The sequence below is a fragment of the Aplidium turbinatum genome, chromosome 4 (assembly GCF_918807975.1).
Source record: "Aplidium turbinatum chromosome 4, kaAplTurb1.1, whole genome shotgun sequence".
Classification (NCBI taxonomy): domain Eukaryota; kingdom Metazoa; phylum Chordata; class Ascidiacea; order Aplousobranchia; family Polyclinidae; genus Aplidium; species Aplidium turbinatum.
In genome coordinates this window covers 6067255-6089398 of record NC_137475.1, presented here as the reverse complement: position 1 = coordinate 6089398, position 22144 = coordinate 6067255, and the positions used below count along the sequence as shown (strand labels likewise).

The 22144-nt window shown below is 38.2% G+C and overlaps 1 protein-coding gene across 5 annotated transcripts in view; it reads right to left on the bottom strand.

The window, feature by feature from the left end:
- The window catches only part of LOC145768204 (uncharacterized), a 53471-nt gene that overhangs the window by 6877 nt on the left and 24450 nt on the right, over positions 1-22144 (bottom strand). For 4 of the 5 annotated variants that reach the window (XM_082579687.1, XM_082579688.1, XM_082579689.1 and 1 more), the window contains exons 8-19: positions 17885-18017; positions 15738-15858; positions 14767-14914; positions 12948-13028; positions 10837-10911; positions 6034-6270; positions 4193-4270; positions 3061-3165; positions 2626-2771; positions 1902-1998; positions 1277-1409; positions 254-396 (exon numbers count right to left, since the gene is read on the bottom strand). In XM_082579687.1, the coding sequence (XP_082435813.1) occupies positions 254-396; positions 1277-1409; positions 1902-1998; positions 2626-2771; positions 3061-3165; positions 4193-4270; positions 6034-6270; positions 10837-10911; positions 12948-13028; positions 14767-14914; positions 15738-15858; positions 17885-18017 (1497 nt within the window). The remainder of the gene's footprint in view (positions 1-253; positions 397-1276; positions 1410-1901; positions 1999-2625; positions 2772-3060; positions 3166-4192; positions 4271-6033; positions 6271-10836; positions 10912-12947; positions 13029-14766; positions 14915-15737; positions 15859-17884; positions 18018-22144) is intronic. The other variant, XM_082579691.1, reaches the window with a different exon arrangement.

Here is a 22144-nt window from a genome sequence, read left to right as displayed (position 1 = left end):
CGTTTGCATGAAATCAACTGCATGGGATTTGCCATCGCTTGTAATATTGTGTAACAGAATTAGTCTCACTTTCTTTTGTTGTCTTTGTCTATAGCTGTTTTGTTTTGGTGGGTGGTAGAATGGGGCAGAGGATAAGGCGTTGGCTTTCAAAAAATGCAAACCTGGTACAGCTCCCGGCTTAAGCTGGTTATTTTTGAATCGTCGTGAAAGACGATTAGTTTTGCTACGAGGTTATTTGAAATAGTTCACGTACCTCTTGACGTTGCTGACTTTCATTGGCACGAGAGTCGAGCATGTCATCGAGGCTGGCGATCAATGTGTCGAATGTCTGCCGCACAGAAGGTCTACGCCCGATTTCAGGGACATTAACGCCTTCTGGCGATAGGCAAGGTGAATCTAAAAATACAATAACTTAAATTTAAAAAAAAATTACTAAAATTTTTGTCAATTATGTACTTTTAACGTCTAGAGGAGAATCCGTAAGCACGGCCAGGTACAACAAATGGAAGAGGACTCCTGGCCTAAGAAGGTTCAGTTGCTGGAAGAGGAAGGGTGTAATCTACGTGGAGTACAAAAGAGGTGGTGCGATAACGTGCGAAGCGACTTCCCAAAAGGGAGCCTCGTGGCGGCCACCGTTCAAATAGGAGTACGTGGAAACCGCCATCAGGCCGGACCGAAATTTGCTGACGTACAACCCTCCTCCACATTACGAGAACAAAGGATGGGAAACCGTTTACTCACAGTCACTAACCGATGCAATTTCGCTAAAGAAGTTACTTTTTTCACCACAAACAGACATAACTGAGCAACAACACAATATTTAAAATTATAAAAAACAACATATGCAACGTTTTCGGCTGTGCATGTAGCCCTTATTAAGCCTCTAAAAGAAAATTAATTTTACACTGTAAAGGAAATACTACTTTTGTTTTTATAAGGTTAAATGTTGTGTTGTTGCTCAGTTATGTCTGTTTGTAACTAACCAATGGAGAAAGGAAAGTCGGTTCGACACCCACCTAGCGCCTGACGCAACACGTGGCGTTAAACAACGTAAGTAATTCGAGCACATAAATGGTTAAGCTAAAACATTACGACCTTCGCATCACCATATCAATCGTTTGCTCATATTTCAACTTTTAAAAGTAATTTCGATGCAGATTTGAAATTCCTACGATTCCTCGTCCGCTTACAACTAATTATAAAAGAAATTCAGGAGCATAGTTGCATCAAATTTAAAAAAAAAAAAGGTCTAACACATTGATACAACGTAACCTGCCTGATCTAGGAAGAGGGAAGAATTTCTTCTGCTGGTGATGTTGGAATGTCGCGGCGTGGGAAGCCAGATCCTTGTTGCTGTTGTTTCGGTTCAAATTCGAGGTTTCACTCAACTTCTTCTCCAGATCAGCGATCTGAAGATGGATATGATCATTTTATCACGGGTGGGGTAAAGAAGGGGTAAACAACCCAGACAGCAAATCAACCGTTTTTTTATATTGATTCAACGTCTGCAGATGTGAATGCAAGTGATATGTCGGTACGTCTGCAGACAATACTGCATGTGAATGCATGTTAGAGATTATAAAATAAGTTTGAGACCGATGCATTAACACTGATAGCACCAGAAGTATAGATTGATATGAACAATTGAACATGCTAAGCAAGTATGGGCTTCATGGAGACAGTTTCTCTCGCTTAGGATGTAGTGCTTCGAAAGGTTTTATCATATTTGTGCTATTCAGACTGATAAGCAAAACATGAAAGGTAGAGGAATACATGAGTAACAAGAAAAAAAACTGCTTTTAGAAGATGTAAAGAACAATACTTTACCAACCATAACCTGAAATACACAAACGTTATGAACAAAGAAATAATTACGGCGTGGCTACAACAAATTGACTGACTTGACTTTTAAAGTGCGTCTTTTCCAGATCGTGCATCTTTTCCAGTGTTTCGATTTGCATTTTAAAGTTTTCTTCACGCTTCAGAAACTCGCTCTCTCTGTAAAAATAAAAAATGATTTAGCAGAACTGTACAAGCATTGAGAATAAACACGATTCTTTATTTGAGTTTCTGAGAAGCCCTTGTGGCGTTTAGAAAACAGGAGGTGTAGTCAAAGTGTAACCCTTTGGACAACAAAATGGGGTTTGCAGGCAAGACCAGGGCCCAAGAACGATGTATTTACGTCATCAATCAAAAAATTTACAAGGATTGATGACACCGATAGCTACATCAGATGGGGACGCATGGTACATTAACTTTGAATAAACAATCTGTTACGTTTTGTCTAGTCGGCTGCGTGGCAACAGCGTCTGTGCGGTATTCTTAACATTGACGGTTCGACATCTGCCCAGTGCACACGGATTAGCTTCTTCCCTCTGTATACTTTACCTTAATTTTCACCACCACGTCCACCAGGGATATGATGCTGCATTCTATTCAGCGCACAAACGTGAAACTGAAATCTATTTCCATACAAAAGCCTTTTGAGGGAGAAAGGAAACCTTATAACTGAGAACTAACCAGACAACCACTTTATCTGGTCCAGATCTGGTAAAGATAGTTGTCTGGGAATATATATATTATTTTAAAATATCGGTGCCATATTAGAATGAGTATAAACCTAACCTCAGTTGGAATTCTTTGATGAGTTTCTTTGCTTTCGTGTACTTCTTGTCAAGCGCTGCAGCCTGGTTCCTGGCAGCTTCCAATTCTTCGTTGGTTTTCTGGAGCTGCTCTTCAATTTCTCTCGTGGAACGCTCCTGTTCCTTCAACTACAAACCAAAGAAAATGTGAAAAAAAAAGTAATACGTTCCTTTTGCTTTTAAGACAAAAAGGTCTTCAAAAAGAAAAGGCAAAAATTTTGATTGACTTAACTGAAAACGCACTAGAATAAACATGAAACAATGAAGTATTACACTAAAACTTTGCGGTTTCAAAATTGATTGATTAAATTACGAGGGAAAAGTCACGTGACGACTGAAGTCTTGTTGGGGCAAGATCGTAGAATGAATTAAAATTACAAATGTGCAAAAACAACAAAAATTGCTAAACTTGACCCACATGTAACTTTAGCTTTTCAATTTCAGCCTGAGTAGCTGCTTGGCGAATCATTAACTGCTTGACCTGAGCATGGCGCTCACTAGCCGAATCCCCGAAGTCTCCATTCTGAAAACCATTGTTGGGACAAAAATTAGCACTTACAAACCTATTTCATTATGGGAGTTTTAAGTAATAACTTGCACCACAAATATTGTTTGCAATAAACCCATACCAAAACTGTCGAAAGATGTTCGTGTTATAATCTGCATTTATTCTGACGTTTCGTCAATCAGAAACGGCTTCAAGGAGGCAGATGAAGTAAACATTGGCTGTTGCACACATGGAGAATCATGCTGCTGATAATCAAACAATAAAGGAATTCATACGGTAGTGTTCATTTTACTTGTTTAGTTGAGGAGATAATAGTTCATTGTTCGAAGTTTCGCTGACTCTTGACAGTTAGGGGTACGAACTTCGAAGAACGAAGCATCACCTCTTCACCATCTTCAATTTTTGTACGATCAGTCAACTCTTCACTTCCTTAGCAGAACTGTCACTAACTGTTTGCAGAACGTGGTTGTGAGCTTTAATATGTGCTCCACAAGCAGTAATCACACCACCTAGTCCAGCTTCTTGAAGCAGTCGGTTGTTGACAATACGTCAGATTATATGTAAACTAAAAGTTACATCATCTTGTGCTAGCCTAGCTTACACCAAAAGAACGCAAGATGCTTTTAAACGAGATGCATGGTAAACAGTTGCATTAGCTTTTAACAATGCAACGTTGATTGGTTGCGCATTTGTTGCAAAGCGCAGAGGCATTGTGACTTTCGTCTTTGGGCTGAAAAAACGTCCTAACACGGGAATTAAACTTCATCATGGTGATATAGCTAAATTTATGAAATATGGCGAGGATAAGGTTTGTCATTGCACGAAGCTGTAGTACTTTTCCTCTCACGTACCTTTTCCAGTACTTTTCGTCAGACATAAGAGGAAAGTATTGCAGCTTCGTGCAATGGTAAACATTCCCCTCGCCATGTTTAAGTCCTACGCCACAAATCAATTCTTCAAGATGTACAAAACTACAAAGAAGAATTCAACTTTCCAAAAAAATATGCCTGAGTGATAACATATGACCAACCACAGAAAATACCTCAGTAGGTAAAGCATCGAGATTGCTTTCCAAAATGCTATTTTCAAGTACATGGCTTTCTCTGGCGTATCCTTCCCCCTGGAAGTGTATAAAGGTCTTGTCAAATATTCAACTTCGGCAATTTTAATGCATTCTGTAAGCGCTACAACACACATTGCAATTGCAAAAGGAGTTGCCAGTGATAATTCAAGATTTTCAAAAACAGAAGATAAATTTCAGCGCAACAAACAGGCTGTACATTGAACTTAGTTGAATCGTATGATTGTTTAAGCCACAACAACCTACCACATAAAAGGTCTGTGAACTACAGACATGTCCCGAATGATAGACGGCCTTTCAAAACAAGCAACGCTTAACGATTTGTATTTTAAAGCAAAACTTCGACATATTTAATGTTAAAATCACAGCAACGGTTTTGAAAAGTTGTTAAAAGCATAGCCTTCTACTGCAAACCAAAACTGAATGAAAAACCATAAAAGTATTCTGTTGTGCAGCCCAATGCAGTTAGGACAACCAATGGTCGTTTACTAGCTATTCTACGTCAATTAAACGTAATTGCACGCCAAATCAATGCAAAAAATGTAAAATAGGCGTTAACAAAAGATGAAAAAATTATAAATCACGAGTTGTAGAAAGACTGGAAAAGATACAAGCATCTGCATGTGATAAGTAATTTCGGAAGAATAAAATATTAACCAGGTAACCAATAGACAATTAGACTTAAATAACCTAAATAACTAAAAGAATCAGGCTTGTGGTTAAAAGAAAACCATGGAAAGTACGACAACGATCAAAAACATATATTTGCACATCAAAAACTGGTGTTAGATAAAGGATTAGTTATGTACGAAAAAATGCAAACAAATTGGTTGAAACATCGACAAAATACATCCATTAAACACTAGAAATACTTGCGCATTCCACCGTTTAAAAGTTTTCATTTCAACTCGAAATGGTATTTTCGTGTGAGCAATTTCCCACATATTTCCACAGTTCGGTTTACAGACTAAGGTTTATTGTATTATAATATGAACTATAAAGTACTTTTTGCATGCAGAAAACAAAATAAGCACATTTTTAGTAAGCAGAAACTGTTATATGCTTCACACCAAAGTTAAAAGCTTCTTCAAGCAAAGGCTAGTCACTATCAGTTCAAAGACGTTCTTTAGTCATCTTCAGAAATTGTGCTATTTTTGGTTGATTTTACATATTTCAACGCAACTTCATCAACATAAAAAAAGCAAATTTCTGATTGAATGTACCTCTGAAATAATATGCTTTGCTGTTTTGATATACAATTGACAATATAGGCTGGCCAAAATCCAGTGACAATTTCCTTGGGCAGTAACATGTAGTGGGCTTTAAGCCACAGACCAAATTTCCACCCTATAGTTGCGGTGAGGCTCATGATCGCCGGATGATCATTGCGCTGTAAATTGAGTGCAAGGAACGCTAAGTTTGGCGCCACCAGACTTGAGTTTGTTTAACCTTTTCACACTAATTCAACTTCAGCAGATGTTGAATCTACATGAAGAACTGATTTCCTCGCCAGGTTGATAACGCGTTACAGCATTCTCGTTGCAATAAATCCAAAAATCTGCCAAGTAAAGCTGCAGCGATGTCATGCATAATGCTCAGCCTCCATACCTTCAGAAAAACAATTACCAGTTCAACTTACTATTGAAGAGCAATTTTCACCGGCAATTTGGCATGCGGAAAGGTTACAGAGGGACAATGGTTATACGCTTTTTCGAAGTCGTTAGACCCTGATTTACGTCATAACCATAAACATGAGAAGCAGTTTGAAGAAAAGGCGCCAAACGTTTGCATGGTTTACCAACCTTTCCATCCACCAACTTCGCCGAAACACATTCATTTTCAAAGCCGTTTTGTAAGATCTCCGAAGGTTTTTCATCATGGCTAGGAAGGAAGTTCTCTTCGTCAGTCAACACAGGAGCAAGGGAGCCGTTTAAATCGTTGTCGTTATCCAAAACTGAGTCTTTTTCCAACTCTTTCTTGTAACTAGAGTCTTTGGTTTCATTTATTGAAACAGTTATGCTCTCTTTCGAGGACAAGAGCTGAAAACAGATTGGCCATAAACTCTGACATACCATTACTACTACAAATGTTAAGACGATGTAAAACGACAATAGATGGACTGGTATAGAACGTAAAAATTTAACAAAAATATGACATCAAATAAAATTTAACCATTAACTAACGTAGTGATCACGCCGACAACGCAATTGCTCAACTTCAAAGCTTACAAAGTTGAACTTCTTATATTGTTTCAACGCCGCCATACGTCGAAAGAAAGTAAATAAAACAACCTTGCTGACTGGGTGTACTGTAGGCAGTACGTTCAATATTTGCACTAAGGTTGGTATACGGTGAACGTATAACAACGCTTAGATAAAGATTAAAGAACCACTAGCAACCCAGCCAGTGAATCACTCTTTGTTTCGCATAATGCTTTGCAGAAACAATCGGATATGAACACACATAGAATGCACAATATGAACATACAATACTCTCAATGAACAGGCAACATATATTATACCAACTTATACTCCTAGCATGCTTGAACTGGGACAGCTAGAACAAATAGAGAATATTCAAAAAGGTCATTTTTTATATTGCGGTTTCATTAAAATATCACACAACGTTTGAATTGAAAAGAAAAACTGAAAAAAAAAACTAGTGGCCATTAACAATCTTAAATTAAAACTTATTTATATATGTGCAAACAACTACACATATGTAATTAAAAATTCCTGACTTATTTTAAGAGAGCTTAGAATGTCATCGCATTCTACCAAGTTGCTCGTGCGTTTTTGGATGGAAGACAAGTTTCTCCACCAGTCCCTTTGTTGCACTTAATTTTATAGCATGCATGTTTATGTGAGGTAGGTGTGAGGTACAAGTAGCACCTTTGAACCCTGGGCAGTCGCCATGGATTGTTACACTATGGGTCTCGGGGAACACTGGTCTTGATCACACACCAAACTAACAAGTGGGTCCACGTCCCACCTCATGGGCAACAACCTCGACTGGTTGGCTAAAACTTGTTAGAAATCCTGCTGCCTTGCAGGAAATACTTTTTTAAGTAAAGGCTAGGCCCACCGCCAATAACTGTGGTTAGCGTCAGGAAGGGCATCCGGCTGGAAAATCTTTGCTCCAAAATATTATTTAAATGCAGCAAAAGCTAAAAATGGCCCCTAGTCCCCAGCAGCCCTTAGATGGGCAAGGGGTGCGAAGAATCTCTGGGTTCCGAGAAAACAAAAAAACATTGAAAAAAGATTATGGTGTTAGAATCGGATGCTGGAATGTGGGAAGTTTGTGTGGTAAAGGAACTGAAATATGTGAAGAACTAAGAAAAAGAAGGGTGGATATATGTTGCCTAGAGGAAGTAAGATGGAGGGGACAGTCAGCGCGGTTTTTAGGTGTCAATGGGAGGAGATATAAGTTATGGTGGTCAGGAAATAACACAGGAATCGGTGGTGTTGGTTTCTTGGTAAAAGAGGAATTGTGTGAGAAAGTAATAGAAGTTAGAAGAAGGAGTGACAGAGTGATGACAATGGTACTTGCTTTTGAAGAGGAGGTAGTGAGGCTAATCTGTGCATATGCACCTCAAAGTGGTAGGGATTACTTAGAAAAGGAAAGTTTTTATGATGTTTTGGCAGAGGAATGGGATTTACGGAGTTCAAAAGAGTTGGTGTTTGGATTAGGAGATTTTAATGGACATGTTGGAAAACAAGCAAATGGGTTCGAGGGCATTCATGGAGGGTATGGTTTTGGGGAGAGAAACATGGAAGGAAGAATGCTACTTGAATTTTGTGATGAAAGGAAACTTTGTATTGCCAACACATGGTTTAAAAAGAAAGAGAAAAGGAAGGTGACTTACAGCTCAGGAGGACATGAGTCGGAAATTGATTTTATTGTGGTTGGGCAGGAACAGAGAAAGTACTTGAAGAATGTGAAAGTAATTCCGTGGGAGTTGCAGCATAGACTAGTAGTAGGAGACTTAAATATGAAAAAAGTGAAGAAAATTGTGAAGAAAGAACGAGTTTTTGTGAGAAATGTGTGGAAACTGGAGGAAAAAGAAACGAGAATTAAGTTTGTGAAAAGAGCAAAAGAGCTGGTAAACATGAGTGCGCAGGACTTGTGGGCTTCATTTCAGAAAGGTGTCCTAGCAGCATGTGATGAAGTATGTGGGAAAAAGAAAGTGAGGAGGGGTCGTGGAGACACATGGTGGTGGGATGAAGAGGTGAAGCATGCGATTTCACAGAAAAGAGATGCATACAAGCAGTGGCGCAAAAATGGGTCAGAAGAGAATAAAAAGAAGTATAAGAGTATGAAAAAGAAGGCAAAGAGGGTTGTTGCAAGAGCTATGAAGAATGGTGCTGAGGAGGAACTTAATAAAATGGGGGAAAGCCAAAACAAAGTATTCAGACTCATAAAGCAAATGAAAAAGGATGGGAATGATATTGTAGGGGGAAGATGTATAAGGAGTGGAGATGGGAAGTTGCATTTCAGCCCGGAAAGCAGAGGAGAAGTGTGGAAGGAACATATGGAAAATGTTATGAATAAGGAGAATGTATGGGATCATATGACAGAGGTTGATCTGGTGGAGGGTCCAGCTGGAAAGGTTACTCGTGATGAAGTGGTGGAGGCAATGGGGCAAATGAAACTGCATAAAGCAGCCGGTCCATCAGAAGTGATCGTAGAGATGATAAAAGCAAGTGGAGAGTTGGGAATTGAAGTAATGCTACAACTTAGCCAAAGGGTATTAGATGGAGAGGGAATGCCGGAGGAGTAGAAGCATAGTACTCTTGTTCCATTGTTCAAGAGAAAAGGGGATGTGAGAAGTTGCAGTGCATATAGAGGTGTAAAACTACTAGAGCATGGAATGAAAATTGTGGAGCGAATACTAGAAAAGAGGTTGAGAACATTGGTGAAATTAAATTATATGCAGTTTGGATTTATGCCAGGAAAAGGTACAGTGGATGCTCTGTTTATATTGAGAAGAATGCAGGAGGAATACCGAGAGAAGCAGAGAAAACTATATATGTGTTTCGTCGACTTAGAAAAGGCATTTGACAGAGTACCAAGGAAAGTGATGGAGTGGGCAATGAGGAAAAGAGGTATACCGGAGGTAATAGTGAGAGCTGTGATGTCTATGTATGAGGATGCAAGAACAAAAGTGAGAGTTGGATCAAATTATTCAAACGAGTTTTTTGTGAAGGTTGGTGTACACCAAGGATCAGTTTTGTCACCTCTGATATTTGCTATTGTGGTTGACGTTGTAACTGAAGGAGTGAGGGAGGGCTTATTGAGTGAAATTTTGTATGCAGACGACCTGGTCTTGACAAGTAATAGTATGGAGGGACTGGAGAGAAAGTTTGAGAAATGGAAAGAAGCATTTGAAACTAAGGGTATGAAGGTGAATCTTGAAAAAACAAAAGTGATGGTGAGTGGAGCAGAAGGAACAGTTGTTGAGAGCAAAGTAGATCCCTGTGGAATATGTGGCAAGAGAGTGATGAGAAATTCAATGCAATGCAAGGAATGTGGAAAGTGGGTACATGCAAGATGTGCTAATGTCAAGAGAGCCGCAACAAGATTGGCGAAGTGTTTTGTTTGTGGGAAATGCAGTAAAGGAAGGAATGAAGTGGAAGGCCAATATGATGAGTTCTGCCATGGCATCGAAACAGTGACAGACTTCTGTTATCTGGGTGATCGGATAAATGGAAGTGGTGGATGTGAAGCAGCGGTGACAACAAGGGCAAGATTGGGCTGGGCAAAGTTCAGGGAATGTGGGGAAATGTTGTATGGCAGAAAATTCTCACTAAGGATGAAAGGGAAAGTATATCGGAGCTGTGTGCGGCCTGCAATGCTATATGGTAGCGAGACATGGATATTGAGAGAGAGTGAACTGGCAATCCTGAGAAGAACGGAAAGGTCAATGGTGAGAGCAATGTGTGGGGTGAAAACGAGAAGGGAAAAAAGGACTGAAGAATTGTTGGATATGCTAGAGATGAGAGAGACCATAGACCAACTGGCAAGGGCAAATGGAGTAAGATGGTATGGACATGTGATAAGGAGGGAGGAAGGAAGTTTTCTTAGAAAGGCACTAGATCTAAAGGTGGATGGGAAGAGGAAACGCGGTCGTCCAAGAAGAACGTGGAAACAACAAGTGAAGGATGAATTTAAAAAAGTCGGACTGAAGGAGGAAGATGCAAGGGACAGGGTGAAATGGAGAAAAGGGATTAAAACAATTGCTGCGCGGAAACAATCGGCCACCCCCACTAGTGGGGAACAAACCGACGATGGATTATGATGATGATGATGTTTATCTTTTACAACTACCAAAACATCATAAACTGTTTAAAACAAAGTAAAAAATTAAATAGACGCGTAAAAAATGAACATAATAAACGACACAACCAAGATTTGAACTAGCAACCCCTTGAATCTCAGCCAGATGCGGTACCGCTACGCCAAAAAAGATAAATTTAATCTTCGCGAAAACACGTTTGCAAAATTCCTTCTTTGTACATTGGTTCAACGTTTTCAGGCGTTGAATCAATGTAAAAAGAAGGGATTCCAAAATCTTTAAAAAAAGAGATATCACAAACAGTGCTTACTTCATTGTGTCCCTGATATTCCCATCCGTCGTTGCTATGATGCGCGTCATCATCATCATCATCAAGCACAACGCTCTGCAAAGCCAAGGTACACACTGAGACACAAAACTCAGTTGCTACATGCAATGTGTTTGCATTTCTAACTAGAGGGCACTTTGCAAAGTAACTTTATCTGTATTTCGGATATTGGAATTTTGTTTGTACTATGTGATTGGCAAAAAAATATTTTTTTGAAAAATAATTTTTTAATAAAAGACCAAACATCGTGTTTTATTTCAACCAGATTTTCAGAAAAAATCCTTGCCACTGCAGTGGTTTCAAATTAAGAATTAACGGAACCAGAAATGCCCCAAGCTATTTAATGCTTTTGTTGTCAAGCTTCACTGAGATACGACACTGCCAACAAAAATCACATTATTTTGTGCCACGATTTACTGCAGGGATTGTCAACATTTTTGCATGCGGACCCCTTTGGTACTAACGAAAGCTAGGGCGAACAGCACTAATAAAATTTTAGATAGGTTGACTGTTTTGCTAGAAAAGAACGCATTTTGGCACAACCCATGGCAAATTTTTTGGCACATTGTAACTCAAGCAACAACAGTGACCAGCAAACAGCCAAACATACCATCAAAAATTGGGCTCCAATAACAACGAAAAAGAAACTAGGACCCATGAAATGTCGAAAACACATAAAAACCATTTCCTTCAAAGCTCATGAAACACAATAGTGGTCAAACGCACACTAATGTTTACATGACATTTACGAACTTAAAATAAGCAGCCCTATGCTCAGATATGTTTTGGTAAGTACCTCTTATTGAATGTATGTGAGTTTTGCATAGAAATGCAAAATAATGTCTGTTAAACCAATAAACATTTCGTCGAGGTTGTTTTTACATCGAAATTCCTAACAGACACTCTCAAAATATCATGCAAATGTCTGTAAGTCAACCTTGATGTTGGTATGTTGATGCCTTCCGCGGGAAGCACAGAAAAAGGTAGCAAAGCCCTGATTTAACGTTTGCTTTCGCGATACCGTTGCCGATGGGTACCGTAGCCCAAACAACAATGCATACTACATTACTACAACTAGATCTGTCCGCTAGTTTCGATCCACAATTACTCTAAACTAACCACATCTTGCATGCACAGAAAAAGAACAATGCTTACAAAAGTTTGACACATTTTATAAAATTTATAAATCCTGTTTCTATCGTTAGATAACGCAAAACTGATGTAAAAAAAACTTGTCCTTGAACCCAATGCGACACCGATATTTCCGGTGGACGGAAGTGACGTCAAGCCATTCTAGAATTCCACGGTTGAGTGGAACCAGCTGGAGCGAACGCTGTGTATGTATTTCACGTTTTTAACTCAATAAACAAAGATAATCTAGCAATTGATAAAACGTAATGTGCATAAAATTATGGAACCAGGTGTGTGTGTGCAGTGTTTTTTCTAAGGTGTTTTAGGGGACCGAAACGGTACCCCAAATTTCTCCAGCGATTTCCCAAAATTTGGACTTGCAACTACAGTAGAAAAGTAATGGTTGTTTCTCGCTATGTCTTGTCGATAATACGAATATGGCCTACGATCAATAGTTCACGTCCGGAAAAAAGAATAAGTGGATGTACAGCTAACAGCTGAATCACAGAGTTATTCACAAAAGAAGTGCACCTTCGATACTCGTCAATGTTTATTTCTGATTTATGGCGCATAATGATCAGTTTTTACGTGTGGAAACATAACAAGCACAGAAGCCAACAAGCACACTTTGTTTGATTGTGCAGCAAACTTGTTTGGCGTTGATTGTATGTAGTTATGGCTATTTTTTGGTATTTAAATGAAACACTTGCGGTCTCTTAAAACTACTTAGCGGTCACCCAAACCAAACCTTAAAAAAACCCTGGTGTGTGTGTATTAATTCTTTTCAACAAATGAAAAAAAAAAAAAACTTCATGCTGCCTCATTAAGACATATTTTTCGGGGATCAACATTTAAGAAAAAAGCTAGCCAGCATTCTTAACTTCAATCTATTGGGAGAAATTTACTCGTTTTAGTCTTTTAAAAAAAATTGACTGGTTTACAAACAAAATAACCCCAATTACATGCTCATCATCATCCTCATCATGGTTTTGATCCCAGCCAGAAGTTTCCTGGAGGAGCGATTGCTTGATCAGCCGGGCAACCTATAGATCAACAAACAACATTGTCAACTTTGGCGTGGAACAGAGAGGCATTTCATAGTAGTAAAATAATTAGCACTCAACACAGCCTACAAACTGAAACTGCATGTAATTTATGAGCATCTTTTGGTGGATAGACCAACGCACAAAAAGGATATTGCAGCCGCACACTTACCACACAGAGATAGTGGCACTAGCACATAGCCGTACGAGACCAAACCATTTTGGGGGGGGGCAGAACGTAAATTTGCCGAAATCTGCACACTTTTATAGAAATTCCCAAATATAATCTATGCGGTGCATGATAACAGTGAAAAACTAACATAACAAGACCACCAGCTAGCTAGAATTTCTTACCAAAGTAATCAAGATAGAACAACTGAATTCATCTTTGAATATACCTTGCTTGTGCATTGCTCGATGCTTTTGCACTTTGGCATGCTGGTAGGTAGGAGTAAGTAACATTTAGGAGTATTATATATTTCAGCGGTAGCATTTTAAATGTTGGTGAAATTAACATGATACAGTTGCATATATAAACTAAATATGTATTTTTTTATTTTGGGGCGCAACTGCATCATTTTAATTTGGGTAGTTTTATAAAAGTAACTAAACAAAGCTAAGCAACCCTACAACATTAACATTACATTTAACAGGTAGAGTGGTAGACAGTATAACATTTTTTTGTAAATGTTGTGGTGTTGCTTAGCTATGTCCGTTTATGGTTGAAAAAGTACTGTAACCTCTCCACCCGAATTGTTTTATAAAAGTATTCACCAGATTTATATAAATTCATATTTTGTAGTTGCCCTAATCAAGATGATGCATTTATGGATATTATGAAAAAATTAAAGACTTTGTAAATTTTGATGCCGAGGCAACTGCATCATGCCAATTTGAGCAGTTTTATAAATAGACTATGATCAGATAATTTCATATTTTTTTGTTGCCCAAATCTAAACGATACAGTTATGTAAATGGAAAAAAAATTAATGAATTTGTTCATTTTGGGGAAACTGCCTCACGCTAATTTGGGCAGTTGCATAAACAGACTAATCAGTTTCATCAGATGATGTCATGTTTTCAGCTGCCCAAATCAACACGATGCATTTGTGAAAATTAATAAAATTAGCTATATAGCAAATTTTGTGTTTTGATTTGGGCACTGGGCAGTTTCACAAAAGTATTAGAGACACATTTTGGTGGCTGCCCAAATTGGCATGATGCAGTTGGTTAAATGCATTTCGTACTACAGTTTGATCACCATACAATACATCAATACGGGTGTGCCAAATGAAAATTTTGCGGCACATTTCTTGTGCAAATAAGAAGCTGTACCGTACTTAGTTTGATAGGTAAAAGATATTAATTTGTAGTTTTTCTTAATTCATGCAATTTTGAAGCTTTTCATATAGCAATTTTTGCCCTAATAATTGCAAGATTTTGCCCGAATTCGCGACGTTTTAAAACAACAGGGGGGGCACTTGCCCCCCTGCCCCTTGGCTCGTACGGCTATGCACTAGCATAAGATTCATTTTAACTAAACAGTACTGTGATATGAATTGATATGGCTAGCATCTTTTACTTACATGGTTCCAAAACTCTTAGCTTGGTTTAACACATACAAAAACACAGCGTTCAGCAAACAAATGCCAAATCAGATGCTATAAAAAGGGTTAAAAGACTTACAACAACAACAACAACAAAACAGAAAATGGCAGTTTTACAATTTGACTCATACCTCAGAGTCTTCTGTGCCTTCCTTTTCACGGCCGATTTTGAAGCGCACTACACCTTCAGTATTCCTTAACACCGATCCGGCATAAGCTTGTGTCACGCCAACTAACGAGTTACCATCGACTTCAATGATTTGGTCGTTGACTTTGATCCTGGAGAACAATGCAAGAGTGGGGGAGTCTGTTTCTTTTAGTGTCACTTTCGTTTTTGGGAGAGAAGTAATTTCACAACACCACAAATAGATAAGAAAAAATAAGAAGATTGAAGAACATTACTCAAACAACACACAAAACTAGTAAACAACTTAACAAAAACTATATTTTTAATTTCATGTCCCCTGTGAACGATTCCATGCATTTACGGTTGTGTAACATTAAATTGCATCAAAATACGAAAACACTCAAGATTTTCAACTGCGAAATAAAGCGATTTGTTATGGAGAAAACAAAACGACAACGGGAACGGTTTGGCGAGAGAGCTTATGGCACTTTGAGTGGAAAATGAGTGGCCGTTCTATTCAAGAAATATAAACATCCATTCAAGTGGATTGAACTTTTACAGCCATGAAAAGAGGAATATTTAAGCCTATCAAAAGCTTTAAAAGTCTAAATCAAACAACACAGCTTGAAATCTAGTTGTTAATGCTTTTGGGAAAGTCGTGTAAAAATTCTTTCTGCTTGCCTTCGTATAAGCCTTCGAGGCTGGACGTCTATTCTTTTACCACCTCATACTGTAAGCCCTTTCACAACTGTGACCAATACATTTTTAGAAAAAACTTCTTTATCTCAAAGAAATAGATATTAGTCTGTCGCACAAAATTAACTTGCAAATGTAATCATATTTTAAAAACAGTAGCCTATACAGTCGAAGCGATCCAAGCAAAAATGATGGTGAATTACGACCACCAGTAGTACTGGTCCAGTACACCACCTTCATATTACATGATGTTATATGCAAACAAAAAAAACATCTTACCTGCCGTCTCGCTCCGCGGCGCCACCTGGTGTTAATGTTTTGACAAAGATCCCAAGTTTTTCTAAACCAGCGTCGGCCCCGACGCCCATTCCTATAATGCTTAGGCCAAGTCCACCAGAATCTGAAGAACAAAGCAGAATATTTTAGATTTTAACTCGACAGTTCCTGGTGGTATTCGTGTGAGTCTCTGGAGCCGAGAATCTATCCTTTCATCACTCCATGTTGGATAGGTTCACCGAACTCTATTGAAAAGCTACTGGAGACCTACTGCTACTTTGGTGAGTCAGAATTTCTAAATATACCAGTTTCTCGTATGAACAACGATCCCCACGAGATAAGGACGGAATGGCCCGTTTCGGTGAGTCCGATCCCTTAACGGGGGATTTTTTTCAATTTTTTTTTTAAATTATTGGGTACCGTAGCCTAATTTATTATCATTGCTGTTTTAGGGTTAGGGGTTTGGGGTTAGGGGTTAGAGGTTAGGAACTCACCGAATCGGACTCACCGAATAGTAGCAGACCCAGATAAGGCTACATGTGTAGATAAACACATGGAAAATATGACGAGGACTTTAGTGAGTTTTTAACTAGCTTTACCATCACCTATGTTGATGTTAGAATCGCTAAACTAGAAAACAGAGAATAAGTTATGGGAAACATTTAAAAAAATCTGCATGACACTTTCAGTGGTATCGTTATGAAAGTGGAATTACTGAGATTTCTACAAATTCCTGATGTGATGTGGTAATCCGTGAAGATTTGATGATCCCCAAATGTATGTTAGTGATGCTGAGCATAACTAAGCATTAAGCAACACCATAATTAATTCAACATTTCACATTAAAAGCGCATTGTCACAATGTGATGACTTAGGTATCAATAACAAAGTTGCCATTTTTGATGCAGCAAAACGCTTACAACAGCATGCAGCGTAAGCGCATCAGCTTTATATTAAAAAGTCTCTAGCTTTAAAATTTGTTGCAAAATGCCACCCTCGCTTGAGCCACTGAGGCTCAAGGTCCGTCATTCTACAACACCGTGATGTCGATGTTGATGGTATAATTCGCAGAAAATACTGTATTCAGTTAGTCCTGGACATGAGCAAAAAGAGTATGAAGAACAAGAGTATTTTGAAACAAATGCAACTCCAACTGGTTTTAAACTGGGAGATGAAAAAGCACGCACGCGTTGATTGTGAGCTGAATCTATTAGTATGGCGCAGCTGACGATACATTGAAGAGAACATCTGCTTAAGTGACCAGTCACCTCAGAGGAGTACATCTTTTGTTACTGAGTCATCCAACAGGCAAGAAAAACAAGGTCTCCACGAAACAAGTAAAACTTTTATTTTGTAAATTGCGCTCCTTGAGTATTGTCAAACTCATCAAGCAAATCATTCTTTCCTCACATCTGATTTAGCGCTTGCAGACGTTTAATCAATGTACAAAGAACTGATTTGATGACTGGTCAGTGATGGCTTCCTTGTGCAAAAACTAAGCCTAACCGATTTATGGAAATCAAAATAAAGGATAACTTGATGGTCCAGAAAAAAATCCTGTCCATGTAGTGATGCTGCTTGTTTTTTATTACACCGTAGACAGCCTGAATGCAAGCATCACATGTCGTGTTAAAGCAGGGGTTGCCAACCTGAGGGCCATGGCCCTCTAGTGGGCCAAGAGCCTTTTTCGAGGGGGGCATGGAAAAATTTGAAAAATTGTAAGTTTATTAATTTATCTTCTCTAAGTCCACTCCAACACTATATAACAAAAGAAATAAATTAAAATTTAATAAAAATACTAGTAGGCCTACATTTTGCCCAAATCTTCATGAAATAGTCTTCCCGGTTGTTATGACGTTTCTTAATTTTTTCAACTGGTTGAAAAAAATAGGGGGGCCTTGATTTTTCAAAATTTTCAAAGGGGGCCAACGGTGTAAAAAAGGTTGGGAACCGCTGTGTCAAAGAGTCCCTTCAAAATCAGGAAATGGTGAAAAATTTTCTATCGCTTTGCAGTGTGCCTTACCCAGCCAGCAAAAGAATCATTTTTTACATCTGCAGACGTTGAATCGATGAAAAAAGGACTGATTTGCTGGCTGGGTAAGCGCCGTTTTCTCACCAATCAAAACATTACACACGACCACAGGACTTACTTTTCACAATCTCCGCATCAAGTATATCCATGAGCTCCACTCTCTTCTCTAGCTCATATTCTGCTGATGCGGACACGGGATCAACGTCATCATTGCAACGATCGTATTCGTGAGTAGAATGGGTTAGAAAAACCTAAACATAACGTCATAATGGCATAATCTTATTCTTATGCAAATCTTCGTCTGCAAACTGGGAATCTAATTTAAAAGTAAAAATCCAAAATTTTTTTGCCCATTTGATGGGCTACTGTTTGACCATATCTGAAGTTAAAAGTTTAAAGCAGGGGGTGTTTGACGTCATGGGCAGCATTGTATAATATCAATATTGTAGAATGGGCATAAGATATCCATTAAGAGCAAACACATCTCAGTATTGGTGTTATCAAATATCCACTTTCCGCTGTAGCAAAACCCCAGAAGCCCTCCCTCTTCGGATATGACACCACTACCAAGGTGCCGCACCCCAACCGCCAACAAATCAACCCATTACACGTTGAATCTATGAAAAGGTTGATTTACTAGTTGGAATGTGGCAAGTGAACTTGCAAAACTATCATTAACTATTTTAATGTGTCTGTAAACACATCAAAACAACGCAAAACAGCAAAATTTAAAGCTGATGACAAAATCAGAAATAAATTCCATAGCCAATCTAGATAACCTTGTTACATTTCCACATTCACTGGTCTTATAACAGACAGATTTTAGGCTAAAGCAAACAGAAGCTACATAGGTCATTGCTACCAAGGCAGTGGCATAATAAGCTACCGTACCTCTCAGAACTGCAGTGGTTCAATAAATGCGTTAACGCGTTGCAGTTTAATATTAACGACCGATCTGCTTTGGTGGCCGTGTAAGATAAAGCCACAACATAATTTCTGCATGGATACAAGAGTAAATTGCATAACTTGTTGCACAAATGGAGGACGATAAGATAACAATTGTTGATAAGAGACATGAAAACTTATGAAGTGCTCATCCAATCAGCGAATCAGTCGCTTTTTACATTGATTCAAAGTCTGCAGACGTTGAATCAATGTAAAAAGTGACTGATTTGCTGGCTAAAGAGTTCCCATTTTGCAAAAAAACATCTCAACTTAAGCAGCTGAACAGTGAAGTTCCAGTTGCTTTCACACATTGCTTCAAATGCTCCATAAGTAAATAGCACGCTGACGTGTCGAGTGACATGGTTGACACCAACTTAAGATCAACAAAGGGACAGGTTAAAACCAGGTCCGCTTTTTTCGTTAATTTGAACACCGCGGTGTCGTTTGAACGTAAATAGAATTTTTCAAATTACTTCGGTGCCCAAGTTTTGGTGAGAAAACTTGAAAAACATTTTCTGTATCACCAAACCGATAACAGAAGATGAAAATATTTAGAAAGTTGGCCATTCACGTGTACGTTCTCTTCATTCCAAGCAGTGTATCATGGAAGGCAAGTGAAGTTTCATCTTTCATGTATTTCTTAACATGAATTCCTTTTGAATAACAAAAGTGAAGTAGCAAAGCTAATTTGTAAAAGTGAACTAAACCCCATAGCGCAGATGAAGCAGAATAGTTTCAAGATACCACATACAATAAGATACTTTTTTCTACACAAGTCATTTATTCACATGCATCAATAACATGGATGAACTAAACTTTTCTTCTACTGGTGTAAACAAGCATCCAGCTCCGTCCTTGCAGAAATAGCAAGTGGTAAAACTAAAAAACGATGGCAGCGAAATTTGAGAATAACCACACAGGCTGATCAACCACTGAAATAATAAGAACGTTGTGGCCATGCACAAGTGTTCAAGTACTCAGTTAACAGAAGTGGTGATTTTCACATTGTTGCAACGTCGCCAGACGTTTAGAAGGACAACTTTTTAGTGAGTGTCATCAGTCAGCATTTAGGTGACGAAGCGGTGGTTTGAAGTGGCATCAATGGCACAATTGGGTGTTTTTCTCTTCAAGCTTATGTTCGCAGAGTAAATATGACCTGGTGAAAAGATTCTAGCAGTACACAATGTCGTTTAGCCAACTTCAGCAGAAACAGCGCATTTAGAAATTCGAAGCAAACTACTTGGCCACCATAGCTTGCTATGACGGAGAAAGGCTCTATTAGCCATAAACAGCCGAGATAAAATTTAAATCGCACGTGTCGACATCAAGTCAATGATATCAAACGTTAAACATCGCAAACAATAAATTGCATGCAAGACAACTTCTTGAGATTACATCAAAGAGAAGAGAATTTTGTGTGTGAGCAAAAAAAACTAGTTCGACAGCAAATAAGAAGGTTAAGTTGAAAGAAATCTATAAGTGTTTTCATGAAGTTAAACTTGTTTTTTACAACAATTATAAAAATTAAATTCACGAAACAATGGTGACTAAATGGTAGGCTGAAATCAGAGCCCGACGAAAAACAATAACAGCTCTAGGCTTTCACGTCTTAAACACTGGTCAGACAACCCTGATTAGTTTTAATGTTTCCAATGGTTTACACAAACTTTTTACTTGCGATCCTTGCTTTTTGATACACAAGACCACCGCCAATTATCATAAAAAGGCTTGTCTGGGAGAACACTGAAATCTTTGAGTATGGAATTGTTTAAAATCCCACTTTGCAGAGACTGGCCCGACTTTCAGGCAAGTTCAGAAATGATATTCAGATAACAATAATACAATACAAATCTTATTTCAAGTGGGATTTGTAATACATTGAGTTTAAAACTGGTTTACTGAAAGAGCTTAAAAATGATTCCAAAACCACAAACTTTTTTAAAAATGATTGTCATTAATCAAATGATAACTAACATAGTATAGACGTAAAGTAACAACTTTAGAAGCAGTAATGGAAACATGGTCCCATTGGGAGGACTGTCTGAATATTCTGTATTATATACTGGCTTGTTCAAAAGAGTTAATCCTAGTTAAGTGCACAATGAAAAATATGTCACAGGAATGTGATCCAACATACGCGGTAGCTTATTCCTGCTATTAAAAAACAACAAGTTACGGCTGTTTAGAAATCACATTATGTCAATGCCCTTCATTTGTACACTTGAATTGCCGTCGCTATTGAAAGCTTTATACGCTACAAACAATCGAGTAAGTGTCAAAAAACAAACGTGTGGAGATGAAAAACTTATTCTTTCTACATCTCTTCACCGCCTCTGGTTTAGCTTGTGGCTTTGATACGTGGGTTCTGATGCTATAAAGAACAAAATGAACCAGGAACATTCTCAATGACATGAGACGGCTTCGTTTAGCAGCCTATGCATTTTGAGATAACAGTAAGGTCATTTGGTCACAATTCACAAAAAAGGAAAAGTGCAATAAAAGTTCATTTTAGTCACCTAAAACCTTCGATAAACACCAAGTTTTAACGTTTAAATTTTAAAGCAAGCCCCAGTGAAGTTGCAAACTGTGCAAAATTTTTAACAGCAACTTCAGATAAGACACAAATTGGGCCTTTTGCGTGAATGAACCTCTATTCCGCTTTGCAGAAAAAGATTCCAAACAATGTTGCCTTCGTCGACTCTACGACAAAAAGCAACAAAATACAAAGATGGCAAATGAAGTTTAGTTCATGAAAACGTGTCTGTGATCATTTGATACAACACCAAGGAAATGACGAGTTGTGGGAAAGAGTACACAGTAGAAACACAGCAGTATACTGTGAGGTGAATCAAGTCTTCAACATTGCCTCGCTCAAATGATTTCGCTCTGTGAGTCTCTTATTTTTTTTTTTAAATCAAAAACGTGTCAGTTTAAAGACGTTTGAAAGATTTACAGAGGTCACTTGACAGGTATACCACGCGAGATTATGACTTAAATGTTAACCTTTTATAATGGTCGTAATATTGGGAATCAGGGCGATCGATTTTCTAATCACAAAAAATGACATGCTTTATTGTTTTAGTCTTGAAAGCTTACACTTGACTTTGTAAGCAAAATTCTACCTAACAACACTGCAAAGCGTTTATAAATCATAGTTTCAAATTGTTTACAGCTGAAATCGTTCACAATTCAAAAAGTTATTAGGCACTCTGAAAATTATTTAAACTACTATCTTTTTGCTTCATATATTAAGAAAGTTATAATTTGTCCATGATTGAGATTAAGTATTGTTTTTGTGACATGTACAGAAACGGTGTAAGTGTGAGATACCCGACATATCTACCCATATAAAGTATTTCGGGTGAAAAAGTAAAGTGACCACGATTTTAACCCAACACAAATAAAAAAATTAAGTTATCCTGTAATGTTTAAA